At 42.6% G+C, this 18,975-nt stretch overlaps 2 protein-coding genes across 4 annotated transcripts; one reads left to right on the plus strand and one right to left on the minus strand.

Moving 5' to 3' along the window:
• The first annotated feature begins 84 nt into the window (after positions 1–84).
• Positions 85–11,167, plus strand: lamp2 (lysosomal-associated membrane protein 2). Of its 3 annotated transcripts, none has more exons than XM_084353623.1 (9): positions 85–265; positions 2,092–2,204; positions 2,943–3,153; positions 3,245–3,406; positions 3,489–3,724; positions 3,818–3,937; positions 4,869–4,923; positions 5,024–5,194; positions 8,808–9,279. In XM_084353623.1, the coding sequence occupies exons 1-9, from the start codon at positions 220–222 to the stop codon at positions 8,948–8,950; spliced, it is 1,257 nt and encodes a 418-aa protein (XP_084209749.1). In that variant the 5' UTR covers positions 85–219; the 3' UTR covers positions 8,951–9,279. The 3 variants fall into 3 exon arrangements, with proteins under 3 accessions (XP_084209749.1, XP_084209751.1, XP_084209750.1); XM_084353625.1 differs by lacking the exon at positions 8,808–9,279 and adding an exon at positions 5,944–8,380; XM_084353624.1 differs by lacking the exon at positions 8,808–9,279 and adding an exon at positions 9,822–11,167 and having other exon boundaries at positions 86–265.
• Positions 11,168–12,325: 1,158 nt separating this feature from the next.
• atp1b4 (ATPase Na+/K+ transporting subunit beta 4) lies at positions 12,326–18,253 on the minus strand. Its single transcript, XM_084352728.1, has 9 exons — positions 18,063–18,253; positions 17,802–17,870; positions 16,960–17,176; positions 15,339–15,467; positions 14,848–14,952; positions 14,299–14,498; positions 13,663–13,719; positions 13,474–13,566; positions 12,326–13,392 (listed from the first exon to the last, which is right to left on the minus strand). Exons 2-9 carry the CDS (start codon positions 17,865–17,867, stop codon positions 13,231–13,233), a joined length of 1,029 nt encoding a protein of 342 aa, XP_084208854.1. The 5' UTR covers positions 17,868–17,870; positions 18,063–18,253; the 3' UTR covers positions 12,326–13,230.
• Positions 18,254–18,975: the final 722 nt, after the last annotated feature.

The following is an 18,975-nucleotide window of genomic DNA, read 5'->3' on the forward strand; positions in this document are numbered from 1 at the left end:
TGCAGTGCAATAGTTGGATGTATAAAATGGGAGAGAGGTGTGAAAAGCAGGGCAGTCCACACCTCCTCTGGTCTGACACATCGGGCTGTCATATGACTTTCATTTCCTGGTACAGTCGGCGGCACAGCTTCACCCTGACACCGCTGACTGAGCGTCCCTCTCCGGGTGTTTCTTCCGTCTTCTCTTCGCTTGGCTGACGCTCCGAACTGGTGTGCGATCATGTACCGATGTGCTGCATTTGTTTTATTCCTCGCCTGTGGGATCGGTATGTATCACAACCTCAGTTATTCTTGAAATAATTTGCAATAAACGAGAGAGAGGGAAAAAAAATAGCGAGCAGTTTCTGGAAAGTGACGTGATTAAACTTATGGGACACCGCCGGGCCTGGTGCTTCTGGGGCTCCGGCTAGCTTACATTGCTGCTCTGGAAAAGAGATTTTAACAATATTTCTGACTTGTAAACTGACTTACATTTATAGACAAACCGGGGCTCGGTGGGTGGATTAACTGAACCACCGCCCGCTGTTCAGCCGAGGAGCAGTTCAGTGTAGTCGTGATGTTATGCTAACGGAGCTAGCTCGATTGCTAATTGTTACCTACGTCAACAACATCACACTGTGTCACCGCCGAGTCGCTGTATGCGGCTTCAGAAACTATAGTTTCCCGCACAAGCGCTGTTTATCTTTTAATGACAACATATAACAACCACACTGAGCCCTGGAAGTAGCTGTCAAGCTGCCTTCGACGTTATATTTCCAATTGGTCATGAGTTGGCCAATTAACATTACTAGCTAGCTAACTTAGCCGTTAGCTTAGCGGGTGGGTAACACTTGTTTTGAAGCTAAAGTTTACGTTGATGATAAAATCTGAAGAGTGCCTCAGTGATGCATGTTATATAACATTTAGCCACACACACACACGTCCAGGTTAAGAGATTTAAAAGGATGCCTCGGCACAACACAGAGCGCATTAACATCACGGTAGCTGGTTGTAAAAGCTAACGTTAGCATCAGCTTAGCTAAGTCTTTCAGTTTACAGTAAAACGGCACGTGACCGAACAAGTAGGACGAATTACCGTAAAGCTAACTGATTTAGCAAGCTAGCTAGCGTGCATCAAAACATGCACAGATGAAGCGACTGTGAATCCAAAGCCACAGACTTTAAAAGGCCACACGGCCATTTGCTACAAACAAAGATCACCATTGAACACAGAGGAGCGTTTTAAACGAGGAATTAACTGCGGATTCCTCTGTGAACATCTGCTAGCTGACTGATGCGAGTCCAAAACAACAAGTCACTCATCATTATTTTGAGTCTGGCAGCCTCTTTTTTTACATCAGGGGCTGGTGCTAATGTTGTTTTATCGATCAAACAATAAAAGGTAGATTTCCTGGAAAGTTGATCTCGCATGCTGACAGACTGGGTGTTGCACAAAATCCAGGTTTCATGACCTTATCAGGAATTTCAGCTATGTGTCCAATGCAAATGTTACATTATCACATACTGTGTCTGTTTGAGTTCATATCAGGTGCTTTTTTTAGTCAGTAATGGAAAGTAACTAAGTACATTTAGTTAAAAGTGCTCGTACTTCACTGAGTGTTCACATTTTCTGCTGCTTTATTCGTCCTTTCTGCTGGAGGATTCACTGTGGAGGAAAATAGTGACGATTTCATGAAGATATATGTATCATTTACTTCTAATTGTACTTTCGATACTTGAATACATTAATGCCGGATTAAATATCTTGAATTTACTCGAGTACTGTTCGTATCGGTGCCTTTCACTTGTCCCAAAGTATTATTTTAACGAGATATCTTTACTTTTACTGGCGTTTGCGTACGATTCACAACACTGTATTTAGGTCATGTTACTTGGGGACAGCTGCTGTTTAGTTGATGACGATGCATAATGTCAAACCATATAGTAAGTCTGAACGGACTTCGACCTCTCTTCTGTTAAATTCTAACAGAATTTCTTCTTTTGTTGAAAACAAGATCGTAAATGTTTCCTGAATAGTGTGATTTCATTTTCTAATGTCTTCATGTCGTCCACTTCAGTCGACTTGGGGAGTAAGTTGTTTTTTTCTTCTCAGTTTCCCAGCTGTCTCATGGCGTCGAGGTGGAGGTCAAAGACCAAGACAAGTTATGCCTCTATGCCAATTTAATGGTCAACTTCTCAGTGTCATATGACATAGCTGGTAATAAGGTGAGTACCTGACCTTTGTCACTCTAACTATAAAATGTTCAACCATGATCGACTGTGTTTAGTACATAATGATACATTTTCATGTCACCCAATGACTTTACAATGCAGATTAAAACGGCCAACACATAATGAAAAGACAATACTATTAGAAGGACATAAAGCTACACAATGTCCTCTTGAAGTTACTTTGCCAGTACAGCAAAGCAGCTCCTCCGTTATCAGGCCAACTCGACAGCGTGACTGTCAAACTCGTGTGGAAGTAGATGTCATCATGGAAAAGGGAAACGAGAGACGACGCTACAAAGCATTTGATTCTTGCCATTCAGCAGTTCAGTAAGAGAGTTTTCCTGGTGCACATCCTGCCATTGTTATGTCCCGTCTCTTCACTCGTGACTTGTGACTCGAGTTATACTGACGTCTACAGGTGAAACGTTTCAGGCGGTGAGAAAATACTAGTCTGACAGACGCCTGGGCAACTTTATATCGTTATCGTGACCATATATTGTCTTAGATGTTGGATATTGTGACGTGGCATAGCTGCTGTCTTTTACCGTAAAGTGATGTCATTTTCTGAACTTACCAGGCTGCTCTCCTGGTTCTTATACCTGCCTGACCCACTTAGTCATTATATCAGCCCTATTCTAACAGATGCTTGGACACCAACTTGAATTGTTTTGACAGTTTAGCATCAAACTTGTACGATCATGTTAACTAAGGCCACACTCTGCTCTTTCTTAGACTGCAACAGCCGAGTTTGAACTTCCTGGTGCCGTCACAACAGATGGAAGCGAGTGTGATGCCAAAAGCTCAGTGTTGAAGCTTAATTTTGGAGAGGGACACTCCTGGAGCGTGAACTTCACCGTCAAAGATAAAGTGTACCAAGCGGACTCCATTATCTTTACCTACAACCTCAGCGACACAACCCGCTTCCCCAATTCTTTATACAACGGTAACTTCTGCACCTCGCAGCACAAACACAACACACGCACACAGACCGAAGGGCTTGTACTGATGCTGCCGTGTTTTTGAATTTCGTCTAGACACCAAGACATCTACCGTGACGCCTCACATCACAGACGTGGAATTGGACACCTGCTACTCATGCAAGAGTAACGACATGATCGAGGATGTTTCGGTCAATCAGACGCTGTGGGACGTGCTCGTACAGGCTTTCGTCAATAACGGCAGCAAGAGCGAACAGAGTGAGTACAGATGCAGCGTCGCATCTCGTCCTGCCTGTTACATCTCTCCTGTTTTTATTGATCGTCTGTTTCCTCCTCACAGCTACCTCTTGTGCTGCTGATCTACCCACCACCGTTGTCCCGACCACTCACACCACCAGCACCACCACCGCAGCGCCCGTCACAAACTCCACTTCCACCGCCGCTCCTCCTACCACCACACCGACCCCCACCCTGCCCCCACCCACCACTGGGAAGTACAGCATCAAGCCCGACGCAAACAGCACGGCGTGTCTGTTAGCTGACTTTGGCCTGCGGATCAGCCTGAAGCAAGGAGACGTACGTTCATAAACAGAGTTATCATGTTAAATCTTGATGCACAGATGATCTCCTGTAGTCGCCGCCGATCTGATTCACCTTCTCTTCCCTCAGAAATACGAGGAGATGAACCTTGACCCTAATGTGACCACCGTCTCTGGATCATGCGCAGTCAACAGCAGTGAGCTGGTGTTGGTGTCTAACACAATGACCATCACGTTCACCTTCACCAATGTAAGTCCTCAACAATCTTATGTTTTATATTTTTATCTTTTCCCAGTTCGTTTCATGGATTTTCTCCCAAGAATTAATGTAAAAGCTTGTATCAAATCAATGATGAACATCCAGAAGATATTTGGTGCCACACCTCTTACTAAATATGGCTTTGGAGCTGTTAAACACACTTTTTAAGGTATTTTGACTGTAGATTCTCTTTCATAATAACTTTGTGACACCTGTTGAACCTGCCTTTAATCGGGTTCATTTGCAAGTTACAGCTTGTAAAGGCAAACTAGATAATGGCTTCCTGTTCTGTGTGTCTGCACCGAGCTCTATACACATATATCATTTTGCAATTTTAAACTTTTCTGAGCTGATTTCTAGCATCATCAACTCAGCCAAACTTGAAAAGATCAGCTTTCCCGTTCCCGTCTTGTGACTGCCGGCTTCTTTTTCTTGGCTTTGTTCCCAGTAGAGCCGAACTCAGTCATCTCACTGTCACTTAAACTGTTTAATATAGTCCTGCGTATGTTGCAATAATCTGCCCAGACCAGTTTCAGGTGGGGTTAGTCCTGACTTGTTTATTTTTTTTCTCATGTCACTAGTTGCAGAAATCAAATCATTATTTCTTTCAACACAGTCTTTCAGTCTTTGCTCTTGTTTCTTTACCCCTGGGTGGTACTTTTGATAATGCTGTAACACGGTTATTAACATTATATAACTTCACAAAACGAGACAGGATGCAACAAAAAGTGAAATGTTCGCTGACGGTATCACTCGTCCCTGAAAAGAGTGAGGGGAAGCGCTCATATCCTGGATGTTGTTTGTGTTGAACCTAATCCAGAGAGCTTCTCGGACGGGATTTAAAAAATGTACATTTGTTTAAAATCAGAACTTTTGATGCATTTTCTGTTTCTGAACTTGTTTTGTTTTTTATTTCCAACAGGACACAAAGAAATTCCACCTGCACGCTCTGAATGTCACAGGAAAGACGAGCTCTGGTAATCAGAAGTATCTTATCTACCCGCACACACCAGGCACGGCACTGAGAAACAAGCTAATGTCGACTCTTTATTTATACGCGTGTGTGTTTCTCTTCAGGTGTGGCGTTTTCTGAGGCCAACACCAGCCTGAGTCTGTGGGAGGCGAGCGTCAGTAGCTCCTACATGTGCAACAAGGAGCAGAACTACACCATCACAGACCTGCTGACCATCTACACCTTCGGCCTTCACGTACAGCCGTTTGGAGTGAAGAAGGGGAGTTTCAGTACAGGTAGGTTTATTCTTTCATGTCTCGTGAAACGCAGTCCGCTGACCAGGCGGGATACGTTTGTTCTAGCTGATGACTGAAGATAAGGAGGATGTTTTTTTTTGTTGTTGTGTTTGAAGCAACCAAATGGATCTGGATAAAAGTATAAATACCACGTGTGAGTTATTAAATGTGTTTGTCAGGTGAATTAACAGAGTTTGAGCTCTCTCGCCTCAAGAAAATATCAAACACTACGTTGTGTTTATTAAGTAAGAGATGCAGTGCAGCCAGACTGAATACAGTTCATGTCCTCTTGTGGCTTTTAAGACAATCAGCAGACCTTTAGTAAAATACCTGATATGAAACTTTGCACTGCACATCAAAATGTACTTGAAAATGACACCCAGCTTTAGTCATAACTGAAGTGCTGTTTAACTCAACCACATGAAAACATTTGATTATACGCACTTTAGATCAGCACTTCTTAACCCTTTTGGCTTGTGTCCCCCTAAATTGAAGCATTGCCTCCTCATGACCTTAATAACCTCCTGCAGAGTCTCTTCATTTGTATAACGGGGCGTCGTCTATCATGCTGAAGATGTTCATTCAGATGAGCACAGTTTTATGTGACAGCTTTAAATGGAAAGAAATAGCGTTTTGAGTATTTTGTTGGGCAGCAACTGCTCTTAAAGATGGCAAATAATCTGAACTTCTTTCTTGTTGATCAGAAAATCGCTGTTCCACCTGTTGACTGACTCTCTCTTTATCTGCAGCCCATGAATGTTCATTGGATGACACCAGCATCTTAATCCCAATCATTGTTGGCGCTGCTCTGGCTGGCTTGATTCTCATTGTAGTGATCGCTTACGTGATTGGTCGAAGAAAGACTTATGTTGGATATCAGACCCTTTAAATCCAGTTTTGCAAATCGATCTTCAAATATCACGGGGTTCCCAAGCCTGGTCCTTGGGTTTCATGTCCATGTTTAATTGGCAAATAACTTAAAGATTCAAGAGTCAAAATCTGAACTAAAGTGTCTGCTGGGAAAACATGAGATGCAGTTTTAAAAGAAAATTGGCTGCTGTCAGAGAAATGGATTTTACTCTGTTGGTATTGACTCAGCCTCAAAGGTCTTTAACGATAACGAGAAGAGTAAAAATCCATGTTGAACTGGAAAGTTTGGTGTTTTTCTCAAGGACCAAACTTGTCTACCCCCGAATGTGTGTTTCTTTTTTGTTGTTTTCTCGATGTGTTGTCGTTCCTTTCTGTTGTGGTTTTTTTTTGTTAATGAGCAAGTGCAAGATCCACACAACCTTTTATTTTAAAACAATAAAGAAGTAATTACAATCAGATGAAAGGTGACACTCCGTAACAAAAAAACCCTGGACATGAACATTTTAAGCACAAGATGTGTCAGTTAGTTCGTTGCTGCTGGATCCTGCACTTTCTCTCCAGACATTCCCTTTTTTTTGGTTTCTTTTGTCATTACTCAATCATTGTGCACATTTTAGTTTTTATTTCCTTTTTATGGTTTTGGCTTTTCATCCCCATAATTATTCACATCGAGACGTTAAAGAACAATAATGTCGTTGACAAATCAAAGGTCAATCAGCTTTCTCTCTCTGATCCCAGATATTCATTTTAACAAGGATGAAGGTTTATTCCATTTGGAAAAGTCTCAAAAGAAATATGCTTTGTCCTGTGTTTGCCCCTGTAGAGCAGGAGAAACATTGGAGTTATTTGTCTCGATTACGTGGCGCCAATCGTTTAAAGAAAGTGACATCCAAGTGTTTGTTGTCGAAGCATTAAAAGACCTTTTTCATGGCAGACAGTTCGGCACAAGCAGCGAAAGTCCAGGTGCAGCTAATGACATTAACGATGACTTTAAAGATGAAGCCAACGTTGGCGTCATGAATTACACCTGTGCCTCTCCTGCTCCAGCACGACAAAATGTCTGCCGTTTAAAAGGTCTCTTACATTTCAGTCAGAATAAATCCGAACAGGAAGTTCGACTGTATTTCTTCTCGTATAAAACGTTATGGCATTAGGTTTAGAAAAGGGAGACTTTGTGTAGATATTCGCTTTCAGCACAGACGATTCTGAAACGGGGATATACACGTATAAATGCACTAAGGCGCTCTTTACATGTTTGCATTATGTTGAGACTGTCGTCACATTATCTCACCTGTGTATCGGCCTGGGCTGGGCCTGAGCTCTGAGGGCTGCAGCTGCATCAGGGGACGTTAAAGCTCCTGAAAACTCTGTTACACTGAATATTCATGACAACAATCAAAGTTAATTTCAGGGAAGTAAGGCCATATTTATTCATGAAGAGTTTAATACTACTATTAGAAGATTAACATCACTCTCATGTCTGTTAGATATGAAGCTACAGCCAGAAGACAGTTAGCTTAGCACAAAGAGTGCAAACGGGGAAAAGCTAGCCTGGCGCTGTTCAATAGAAACCAGTCTGACTACGTGTTTTTCCCTGTTTTCAGTCTTTATGCTATGCTAACAAAACTGGTCAGTGATTGCAAAAGCAAACAAACGCCTCACCCGTCGTCATATTTTGATGTTAAAAACAAAACAGCAACTGCTAAATCCACCGAAATATGCAATATAATCTTGTGCGAAATCGGCAAAATTGTAGCGGCAGAATTGTATTTTCATGTCCGACTGAAGTTTTCAGGAGCGCGTCAGTCAGGGAATCAGTGCACGTTGCAGAGACGCAGCGTCAGGGACGAAGGCCAGCCTCAGTATGTGTATTTCTATGATAGAAAGCCAATGTGACATGTGGTGGTAGCTGTGTATCGTTGCTTAAATCTAGCAGAGTGCAGTAAAACTTCACTGAATATGACTAGAATGATTAGAAATGTTTGCTTTTTTTAAGTTGCTTTGGCGGGATGTTGTACATGTGTTTGAATAATAGCTATAAATCAAGTATTGGCTTTGATCTTTTGATTATTTTTTGCTTGTGATTGTTGCTGTCGTGTGTGTATTTCAGCTTTGTACGAACTCAGTTGCCTTAAGTATCGAGATGGTTTTGCAGCACTGCTATAAATGTTTTCTCAAGGTTAATCTGCCATGTTCTCAATAAATCATCTTAACATGTTCATCATCTTGACAACTGTGCCTTACTTAATGGAAACTTGCAGTTCTGTGCATTACATAACTCAGCTATACTGTTAAGAAACCTGCTTTTGGTCACTTTTTAATTTGGCTCATTATTCAATTTCCCTTCAGTGGTTGAGAACATTGCACACACGTGTTCAGCAAAGGGAATTTGTGCTGCAAGACCGTCATGTTAAAGATCAATTATGTGTTTTATGTGGATACAAATGACTGCTGATCTCATCTCCATTCTCTCGTGCTGTTCGCTCTGATGAATTGGATTTCAAACTGTGTGTCAGACTGATGTGGAGCTTTTTTTTTTTTTTTTTTAGTATTTTAGGATTTATGGAAATAAAAATGCGGTGCTGCCCTGGAAAACCTGAGTAAATGTTTATTCCTTTTTTGGGGGAGTTTCTTAAAGTCGGGTCTTCCCGTCAGGTGTTCATGCATTAACCATGACTGTGTGTTTTTGTCTAAAGTCGTCCTATGAGACATTCACCTCTCTGCTCTCTTCACTCTCGTCTAGCTGTGGAATGCCAGGCTGATGCAGACAGCTTCCTTGTTCCCATAGCTGTCGGAGTTGCCCTGATTGTTCTCATTCTTATCGTTCTGCTGGCCTATTTCATCGGGAGAAAGAGAAACATGGCCACTGGCTACGAGTCCTTCTAGTTAAACCTTCCCTCATGTCGATCTTAAGGCCATACAAGGGATAATAAGTGTTCGCCTCGCTGCCTTTTGAATAACTGTGTTTTTTATTAATGTTGCCATGTCTGCCTGACTGTATTCATAAAGGAAAAGTTTGACATTTTGGGGAAAAAATGCTAATTTGCCTTGACGTGTTGATTAGTGAACTGTTTCCTGTCTTTATGCTAAGCTAAGCTAAGCTAGGCTAACAGATTCCCAAGTTCCCGTGTTTCGCCAACATGTCAGACTACTCCTTTAAGAACGTCTTCTGTTCATGCTGCCTGAAATTAAAGGTCCCATATTGTACAAATTAATACTTCCATGTCTTGTTTGATTTTAAAAGATTTAAATACTGTGAAAGTATCAAAACACTCAGCGGGAGAAAATATTCATAAAATACGCCTTTAAACGAGCCCTCACGACTTCCTTGCGGTTGTGATGTCACAGCAAATACACCAGTAAATGCAGTGGGCGGTGTCTGCTCAGGCCTGTGAGAACTGACCAATCAGAGCAGACTGGGGGGGCCTTAAAGAGACGGGAGCTAAAACAGCGTTCAGATAGTGGATGAATAAAGGTCCTGCAGTCATGGACAGTATGAGACATCCAAAATAAAAGCGTGAACCTGAGAGAGGATAATATGGGACCTTTAATGTTCATCTGAAATAATAAGTAACAACCAGGTGTGTGATTTCCTGTTTAACACTTTCATCTAATTTACACTACATTAACTGACGATTCCACTTTTTTTCCAGCTCTGATCTCTTTTCTTGCTGCTCTGCTTCTTTCTCTTTATTGAATATAGATATCTGCTGACTAAAACACTAACCTGCTGTCTGTCTGTCTCTCTGTCTGTCAGCTGAGGAGTGCTTCCTGGACTCTGATTTGAGCTTTTTGGTGCCAATCGCAGTGGGCGTGGCACTCAGCTTCCTAATCATCCTTGTGCTTATCTCTTACCTGATTGGCCGGAGGAAGAGTCGCACTGGCTACCAGTCTGTATAATCCAACCCCCTCCCCCCCGCTGCTTCTTCTCTCGCACCTCCTCTCAGCCCTCACAGCTCTTTACAAAAACACCTTCCCGACCACTTCGCTGCCCGTCAGTGCATCAGAAGCCTCCCAAATCTCCTGCTTCTTTCTGTCTCCCCTCAAAATAACCCTTAGCTTATTTCTCGTAAACAGTTTGAAATTTATCCCAGCAAGCCAACCCCCCCCGATTGTTTCCTCGGTTTTTTGCTTTGATGCCAATGACTGAAGCAAGTACCAAAACATTTATGATCAATATTGCATCGTTTGATTGTAGATTGCATGTTTTGAAAAATTAAAAACTTCTGGCTGTGAGTAGCCTTCCTCCTCCTCCTCCTCCTCCTCCTCCTCAGAGAGCCCTCCCTCCTCCCTCCAACCCCAGAGAGGCTTTTTCCTCTCGGTTTCTGTGCTGTACAATAGTATATGTGTAAATTACTCTCTTGTATAGAATGAATGACGTTGATTTTTGATGACGTGAATGTACGAGCAAGCTACTAGGATACACTATTGTCATTCACATCCCAGACACCACTGTGTTCATGTTTCTTTAACCATCATGTGATATAAATTAACAGCTAAACGAATCTACTGTTGCACATGTATCAATTAATTTGTAGCTTGAAAAAAAAGGGACACTAACTTATCGCGACACTTTACCAGCATTGGGACCACTTTTATTGTTCTTGTTTTATGGGAGGGAAATGTGTGATGTTAGGTGTTTGTTTCTGTCACTCATGTCAGGAAGATTTAGGACTTATTTTCTTTAAATGTACAATTATTTCTAAAAGATTCACATTTGAGTTTTTGAGTAAATTGATTCGAATGTTGTTCCTTTACAATCCCATGTTATCTCACAAGTCAAACACGTGGATATCGTGGCTGAATCTCTTTAACGTGGTTTGAAACCAGAATCAAACTTTAATGTCGAATTTGCTCTTGATTTTAACAATTGGTTGGAGTGCGATCCCTATGAAGACCATGAGAAATATTTCTAAATTCAACATTTTATTTATATGATCCTCGGTTCTATACGTTCATCCACTCCCCCTCGACAGTTTCGTGCCTTTCTGTTGTGCACCTCTGAGTTGCTTGCTTGAAGCTTGTCTCCATTTGATGAAGAATGTGATATGATGAGCTTGTTTAACACAAGTGGGGAACAAATTAAATAAAGTTTCGTTCTTGTTTTGTATCACTGTCGTTCTTTTAACGGTCTGTATCGTAACTGACAACTGGATGCTGAGGGTCAACGGCAGCAAACTAAACATTCAGGCTGCTGCGATTGCTCAAACTGTTCATTCGACTTTGATCTGCAATGTGCTTTTTATAACCTGTAATGTCACACAGAGGCACAACTCCAGCTATTATTGGCAGATGGGCAGGTTTACCCAGAGGTCACGCTGGTTGATTTCAGCTTATCTTATTACTGGAGGTAGTTTGGAGAGACAGTTAACTTGTGTGTTGTGTAACAATAATTGCAAAATCACCCAATTCTTTTACTTGAATTATTGACCCAACCTTTTCTTTAGCCACAAACTGGACACCTGCACTTTGTACTTGATGAAGGTGACAAAATACAGACATGACCGTGAAGCTTAGTTAATGGTGCTATTAGCACGTTCTCTCGGTCGGTCCAGACTGAAATATCTCAACAACCGTTTGACAGGATGTCCAGGGAATGAACCCTAATGACTTTTGTGATCTCCTGACTTTATTTCTAGCGCCACCATGAGGTCCACATCTGTGATATATCTCAGCAGCTGTAGGAGGCATGACACTTAGACCTTCATGTTCCCCTGAAGATACAATGTGATGCCTTTACTTTGCATCTTGCACCGTGATCATCACTGTTTTAATGTCCAAACTAAACTGACATTTGTTAACATTTAGCTCAAAGTCAGTTCAAGTCAGTTTCATTTATATAGTGACAATTCAGCCCCCATGAGAAGGCATTTGTGCCTTTGAACAGGCAGAAACCTCCAGCAGAACCGGAGTAAAGTAAAAAATAAATAAGGATATATGAAGAATGCGTTTTCTTTGTTAGCCCAGTTACACTTCTAATAAACAAAACTACTATAAAAGACATCAAAATCGAGAAGTGCTGCATACAAACTGCTGTCAACACCAACAATAAACATGGAGGTTATGAGAATCCGGTGTATTTAATTGTTTTACAGCTGGGATCTCTGCTCATTATGCATCATTGTCATGGTTTAACAGTAACTATACTACTATTTGCAGAGCTCTTCTGAAAATGACACTTTAGATGTGTTAACGCTTTTCCTGAAATATGTAAATATGAAGCTGATGTCGAGTCCCAGGCGGAAGAAAACTTGCAGTACATACCAGAACATTGTATTTATTATAAGAACTATGATAGGAATAAATACAACATCGATACCAAGTTTAGTAGCACAGTTCAGGCAGGATTAATACTATCACAAAATAGTTACACTTTTCTTTTTTTTAAATGGTACAAACCTTTCCAAACTACTTCACAGTACAGTATGTCTCTTTATTGATCAGTCTTGTGTAGTATTTCATTTTCAAAAGCAAAATGTTTTTACAAAAGAAGGCAAGAAGTGGCTTGTGATGCTTTATCATAAATGTATAATACTGCTCTATTCAACAAAAATATAGTAATAGTGTATTTGCAGTCATTTATTATCTTTTTTTTTTACTGTGTAAGTACAGTACAAGTCCTGCTTTCAGTGTTTGCATGATAGTTCTTTGAATTCTTACAATATACATGTTTGAAAAATATAATGCAAAACAAATTAGTACACTTTATCACACAAAAATGTGCACACAAAACCATTATCTAACCTGATAAAACAATACTTCTAATCGCCTATTAATGGTTTAAGTCTTAATTGGATTTGCATAGCCAGAAATGCTAACTATTGGGCAGAGTGTAATTTAGTTTGATTAATCTCGCTAAGCGTTACAAAATATCAGGAATTGAATTGTAACTCACTCTACGCACTTGTCCTGTGCTCAGCACTGTTTGTTGTGGGTGCAGGTGCCGAAGCACGCTCAAGGTACAAAGATACACAACAGAAACACAAGAGTAAATATCTACTTCTTGAGGAATTCACAGCAGAAGACACGGATATTTAGGTGAAAGATGAGGAGAGGGAAATTACATATTTCATGGGAAATAATATTTCAACATATTTTTTTTTTTTCTTGTACATTTTCCTGCCTCATTGTCACGGGAGCATCCTGCTGGCAGCGACATCTTCGCCCTACGCTCCGACGTCAAAGGAGAAGGTCACACTGCCCAGGTAGCGGTCAGTGGGTGAATCGTTGATGATGCCCTTTCCGTTCAGTTTGCATTGTACTTGGATGTGAGTGTCGTACTGCAATCTTGAAAAACGCACAGCCACCACCGGCGAGGAGTAGTTTACCTGAGGTCAAGACATGACAGGTGTTATTTCAGTGTCTGCCACGACACAACAGTTATCCTCGACGGTGAAACTCGCACTCACATGTCTGGCTTTCCCGTAGTATGGATAGTACTTCAGGTCAAAAATGCTTTTAGGAAAAAATTGGATTTCTCCCAAAGCCTCTGGAGGTCCTTTCTGAAAGACGGAGAAGTTATGTTTGACATTTTTTTATTGACGTGTTGCTCATCGATGAGATAAAATTATAACCATGACACTGTTATGATACTGTACCTTAACTCCACAAGTCACATTTATCGGTTTGCCCCTGCCGGGTAAGTAACCAAGAATCTATTGAAAAGTAAGAATAGTGAGAAAAAAGTGTCATCATGCAAGGGCCAAAACTCTCCCCAATGTAGTTTTCACCAGTGTTTGTTGGTTTGTGATCAGGATTACACAAAAACTACTGAGCGGATTTCCACAGAACTTGGATGGAGGCTGGGTCTCGGCCCAGAATAGAGCCCGTCTGGCTGGTATCTATGAGAACATTTTGATGTGTATCTGGTGAGCTTAAATTATGGTTAAGCTGTTTTGGGTGGTTTAAAATGTTGAGTGATACAGAGCTATTGAGTTTGATTTTGGATTAAGAATCATTGATCCAATTAAAGGAGATTGTTGGGCCTTGGCGGAGGTATACGCTCTACTGAGTGCCCAGTTCTGCATGAGTTACCATTCAGTAATGTTAACTGAGACCTAAAGCAGTGCACTTCATGGCCACAAGATGTCACTCACTATGAAACCCTGTGAGCTTCAGCGGTCCACTCTGTCCCGGCCGTTTCATGTTCCCTCTTTTGTTTCTTGTGCTGATCTACGTGATTGCACTACGTAGTGCACAGTTTTACAGGTTTTGGTGGCCGACACTAATCTTACCCGGTTCATTCGAAGGAGGATGCATGGCCTTCCCTGAGAATAGCCATAGTGGGGGTCCTGCAGCCCCGAACAGTCCCCCAACCAGGACCTCTTAAACTGACACGATTTGCGCTCCGCGCTCTCCTCCAGGTCGTCCTGCATGAAGTATCTGTCCTGTGTGCAGCGGATATTCTTCCTCTCCTGAGCGCCATCGTTATACGCTGCAAACCGGAGAGCAGGGAGAAAGAGGAGAGCAGGGAGGGAGGGAGGGAGGCAGAATGAAGAGAGGAGGGCATAAATAAACCCTTGCTACAGCAATGCCCTGCCAGACTCAGGCCTCTGATTAAGGAAGCTTGACAAAAGCGGGGCGTGAAAAAAAAAACGCTTTGAATTGCTGCACTCTGCCCACAAAGAGGCTTCCCTTCCCAGCATGCCCTGCAAGAACTAAATGGAAAAAGAGGACAAAGGTAGTGAAGATGAGGATTAACTCATTGCACGCCCGCTTCATTTTAAACCTCATCAGGGTGACTTTGAAATTATCGCCCACAATAAGAACCTCTAATGACTCACATTTTAGATATTCATCCATTGACCTCGCGTACTTCTTCCAGGACTTGCGATCAGAGGCGTTGAAGGCGATCTCGTGGCCTTCTAGGTGTGGGGCCATCGTCATACCTGCCAGTGGAGACGCAGAGACAGTCAACTGTGCTGAGACTCAAGTAGAAGCAACAGAAAGACGGACATTGGAGCGAGGCTTGGGCGATATCCAAAATTTTATATCAAAATATTTCTATCGCAATAGATGATACATCACGGCAGCTTCATCTGGCCAATTAACCTTTGGTAAACTCTGCCAGCCCGGTCTCATTCCCAGCTCGTCAAATATCGACGTGCGTTGCCTCTGCTGCAACGACAGCCCTGCGTGCATTTTCTTTTGAAAATAAAAGCCCGAAGACGCCATAACAGCTGTACAGTATTCAATAAAATCAACATCTAATATCTGCCCAAGCCTAATTGGAGCAAAGAGACGAGATCGTATTTGAGTTTGGGCTTATATTTACCTGGTGGCATCACTCTATCGTTGAAGGTCGGATGGTAGGGACTAATAGACCACATGAGGCAAAACAAACAGCCGCCAAACATGGCTGCAAGAAATGTATAAAGTGCAGCATAGAAGAGAAGGATGAGGCCTAGAAGAGGAGAGAAAACAGGGAGTTATTAAAGCATAAAGTAGCTTACGTAACAGACACCTCCCAATAAATCAGATCTGAATGGAGAAAAACAAAGAACCACAAAGACTTTCCATTTTTTGCTCAGACTGTGTGGTCTGTCTGAACTCCAGCTACTGTCCCTGATCAGGACAGTCACTAATTTGTTTACTCTCACAAAAGCACTGCTGTCCCTTTATGTCTGGACGTGCAAATAATAGTTTCCGTATTTAATGCACTGCACTGAGCTTATGTGGGAACCCCGTGATAAAGAAACCTCTAGAACTATCATTGTGCTGCAATTTTCAATTAACAGTCCATTAGCAACTAATCAAGCCCAACGTGCCCTAAATTAAATGGCTTTTGCTGTGCAGGCAATTTCACAGGGGACTAGCTGCAGCCAGCCTTGCGTCCCCAGAGCCACAAAGGCCTTTCTGTTTGAGCTCAGTGAGAATTCTCCCAGCTGTCCTTTCACTCAGGAACACAGTGAACCTCCGGTTGCCATCGTAGTGAAGGTCTTTTGCAGCCATAGAGGCCCGGCCAGCTCCAAGGAGCCCCAATCACCCCACTCTGGTATTGTGTCCTCTCTTACACACTCGTCTCACAGGACACACAACACAGACTTCAACTCAGGGCCTTTCTTCCTCAGACACATGGGCCCCACTCCTCCACAAGTGTGCACACACTGGTTATGTAGCTGAAACGAGCTCTTCTTAGCCCTGCATGGGATCCAGCATTTCAGCTTATGCAAGTTAATACACACTTTCCTCGGATATGCTCTCTCTACACTCAGTTGGATCATGTTTGCCATTGTGTGCAGTGGAGCTGCGGGAGGGGGCTCAACGGCGTCACACGGCAACTACCCTGGAATACCAAGAGGCTGCTCCATCATCATTGACTCAACAATCTCGTCCTGTCTGCCGCTTCTGCCAAAAAAAGTTCGCCTGCACCACCACCATTTGGCAGAGAGCTCTATGGAAGAAAAGACAAGAGCATCTCTACGTGTTTAACTGCAACTGAGGGGCCATGAGCATGTTAAGTTCAGCGATGAGGTCGCCAGGGCTTTGGGAAAGAGGCTGTGGAGAGCATGGTAAGATGTAGAGGAATGTGATTCCTGGCCAATGTGAGGCCCGGAACAGTGTGCTCCCGCTGGGGATACGTCCCCAGGCAGTCTGTTTTTGTCGGGACACTCTGAATCGTCCATGCACCTATGTAAACATTGAGCATTAAGGACACACACACACTCGCAGCACAGTGAGCAGAGTCACTGGACTGCAGAGACATTTCTCACCCTCTAAACTGTCCCCCAGTGCATCTTTTAAAGACGTTCAAACGCCATGTCTGAGCTCGTTTAAGATGATTCAACACACTCAATATCAGATCTGTAATTATTGGACACATGCATTAAAGACAAAGTACTTTTGCATCAATCCAAACAACACAACATAAAACCAGTCTGTCTCCATCAACTCACTCCAGCTCTTCCCAGAGCGACCCATGAATTCGTTGGTCTCTGCATTCCACAGGTACGTCTTCAGGTCGTCTATCTTCTGGTGTAGCGTCCTCTGTGGTAACGGCCTGCGCTTCCATCTCTCAAAGTTCAGGTCTTCCTGCTCTAGAGGCTGGTGCTCGGCCAACTCCTCCTGCTCTTCCTCCAGCTCTTGGCCATGTTTGAGAATCACTTTGTGAGGCTGGTGGAAAGAAGGAGAAGAGAAAAAGCCCTCACCACACATATTCTCAACTGCTAAGCTCTGCAGTCGACCTATTTTTTCTTGTCAAATCACTGCGGGAAAAAAAATGGCATGCCTTCTGCTCCGAGTATGACCGATGATATAAACTGCCAGAGAGTGCTCTGCATATTAATGAACATCGCACTGCTGGTCCTGTCCCCTGTTTCTGCAAATTATAAACCCGCTGGTGACCTTTCTGGCACTCGTTGGGAGAGCTGACCTCCTCTGAGTGGACCCTCCTGCTTGGAGCAGCAGCTGCAGACAGCAGAGCTGGAGGGTCACTCTGACAGCCAGATGTTACTCACTGTCTCTCAGCATCCACGGGACAGGACACACAGATCCCAGAGGAACTACAAGTCACTTCATTTGTGAGAGTTTGGCCTTTAAAATAATCTGCTGTTAAATGTTTAAAATGCTGTTGTGACCTTTGAGTTTGTGCCTAGAAAACCTTTTGATAATTGAGTTAATTGTAACTGTGCTGTTTATTAAAATGTCCTTAAGTGCTAGTCGACAAGTGCCTTAGTATCTGCTTGTGTGAATAAAGTGATGGAAAGTTAAATGTTTTCTATTTAATTTCAGCACTTACAACACTTGGTGGATGGTTTTTAAGGAGCGTCTCTTCAGCTCCTCCCTCTGTGGAACTGGGCTCCATATTCTTCACAGAAAGAAAAAGGTACTTGTTATACCAACCACATCTACCGAGCCACTGAAGCTAAGCGACACATCTTCGCAAACATTTTCAAAACTTTTCACAAGCTGCAATGAACGACTTTCACCCAGAACCACACACAAGAAATAATTATTTTAGCTGCAACAGATAGAATATCAATAAAAAGTTCTGACATACCTGAAGTTTTCTTTTCAATAAAAACGCGGGTTATTATGTCGAAGAGCCCTCTTTGACCCCCAGAGAAAAAAAATAATGTTTGTCAAAAAGTGTTTGGGGATTTCATTAGAAAGTTTAAGGCATGTGAAGGGGACCGGGTGGAGAACCTCCTTCAACTAAGCGCGCATCATAGTGAATGAACGCTGGACAGAGAAAAACTGGGGGTGGGATGCAAAGTGCTTTTTTTTATTGGTCCCGGAGACGTTTTGGCAGCGACCTGGACCACAGAACTGCATTCTGTACACGCACACCATCACCCATTGTCTGCTAAGCTGGGCTAAGACTGAAGCAAAACCTGCCTGAATGCAATATTTACAGCTTAACCCCATCACAAGACACTGTTGTCAGTCATGGCTGGCTGCGTAATGTACGCGCGCAAAGACGCACGGCCGATTATTTGTTCTAGCCTAATCGTTTATTATTATCATTATTATAATTATTAATCTGACGTGTATTTAACATGAATCGAGTGCATCATGAATATACTATCCGTCATGAGGTGTCACCCCTGCACATGCATGCGTACTAATCCAGTTGCCAACCTCCATAAGTCTCCTGCAACAACTGCCCACCAGAAGCTTCCCTCTGCTGAGGTTCAAGTAGTCCTCATGCCTGACCCCATCTGCACTCCGGTCACGTATCGCAGTTACCCCGTGTAAAACTGAGGAGAGGGGGGCACTTTAGAGAGACCTTTTTTCTTCCTCTTTGACATGAAAAGAGAAGTTGCGTCATGGAAAAAATCTGTTCTTTGAGATTTGCGCGGCAAAAACGTGCACGTGTGTGTGCGTTTATGTGAGTGTATTTTCTTTTTCTTTTTTTTTACAATGAAGGCCAAAGAGGCTTCTCACCACATAAGGACATTTACAGAACATCC

This window comes from Pagrus pagrus (genome assembly GCF_965226575.1).
Source record: "Pagrus pagrus genome assembly, chromosome: 5".
In the NCBI taxonomy this organism is placed as follows: Eukaryota; Metazoa; Chordata; class Actinopteri; order Spariformes; family Sparidae; genus Pagrus; species Pagrus pagrus.

Bases quoted from the DNA above. Each gene is read 5' to 3' on its own strand.
- atp1b4 (XM_084352728.1), bottom strand. From the start codon at position 17,867: ATGGAGCCCAGTTCCACAGAGGGAGGAGCTGAAGAGACGCTCCTTAAA. The intron at 14,953-15,338 runs GTAAATATAAGC...CTCCACTGGCAG, and splicing joins CGATAGAGTGATGCCACCAG to GTATGACGATGGCCCCACAC. The intron at 14,499-14,847 runs GTGAGTCATTAG...TCCGGTTTGCAG, and splicing joins AATGGATGAATATCTAAAAT to CGTATAACGATGGCGCTCAG.
- lamp2 (XM_084353623.1), top strand. From the start codon at position 220: ATGTACCGATGTGCTGCATTTGTTTTATTCCTCGCCTGTGGGATCG. The intron at 266-2,091 runs GTATGTATCACA...TTTTCTTCTCAG, and splicing joins ATTCCTCGCCTGTGGGATCG to TTTCCCAGCTGTCTCATGGC. The intron at 2,205-2,942 runs GTGAGTACCTGA...GCTCTTTCTTAG, and splicing joins ATGACATAGCTGGTAATAAG to ACTGCAACAGCCGAGTTTGA.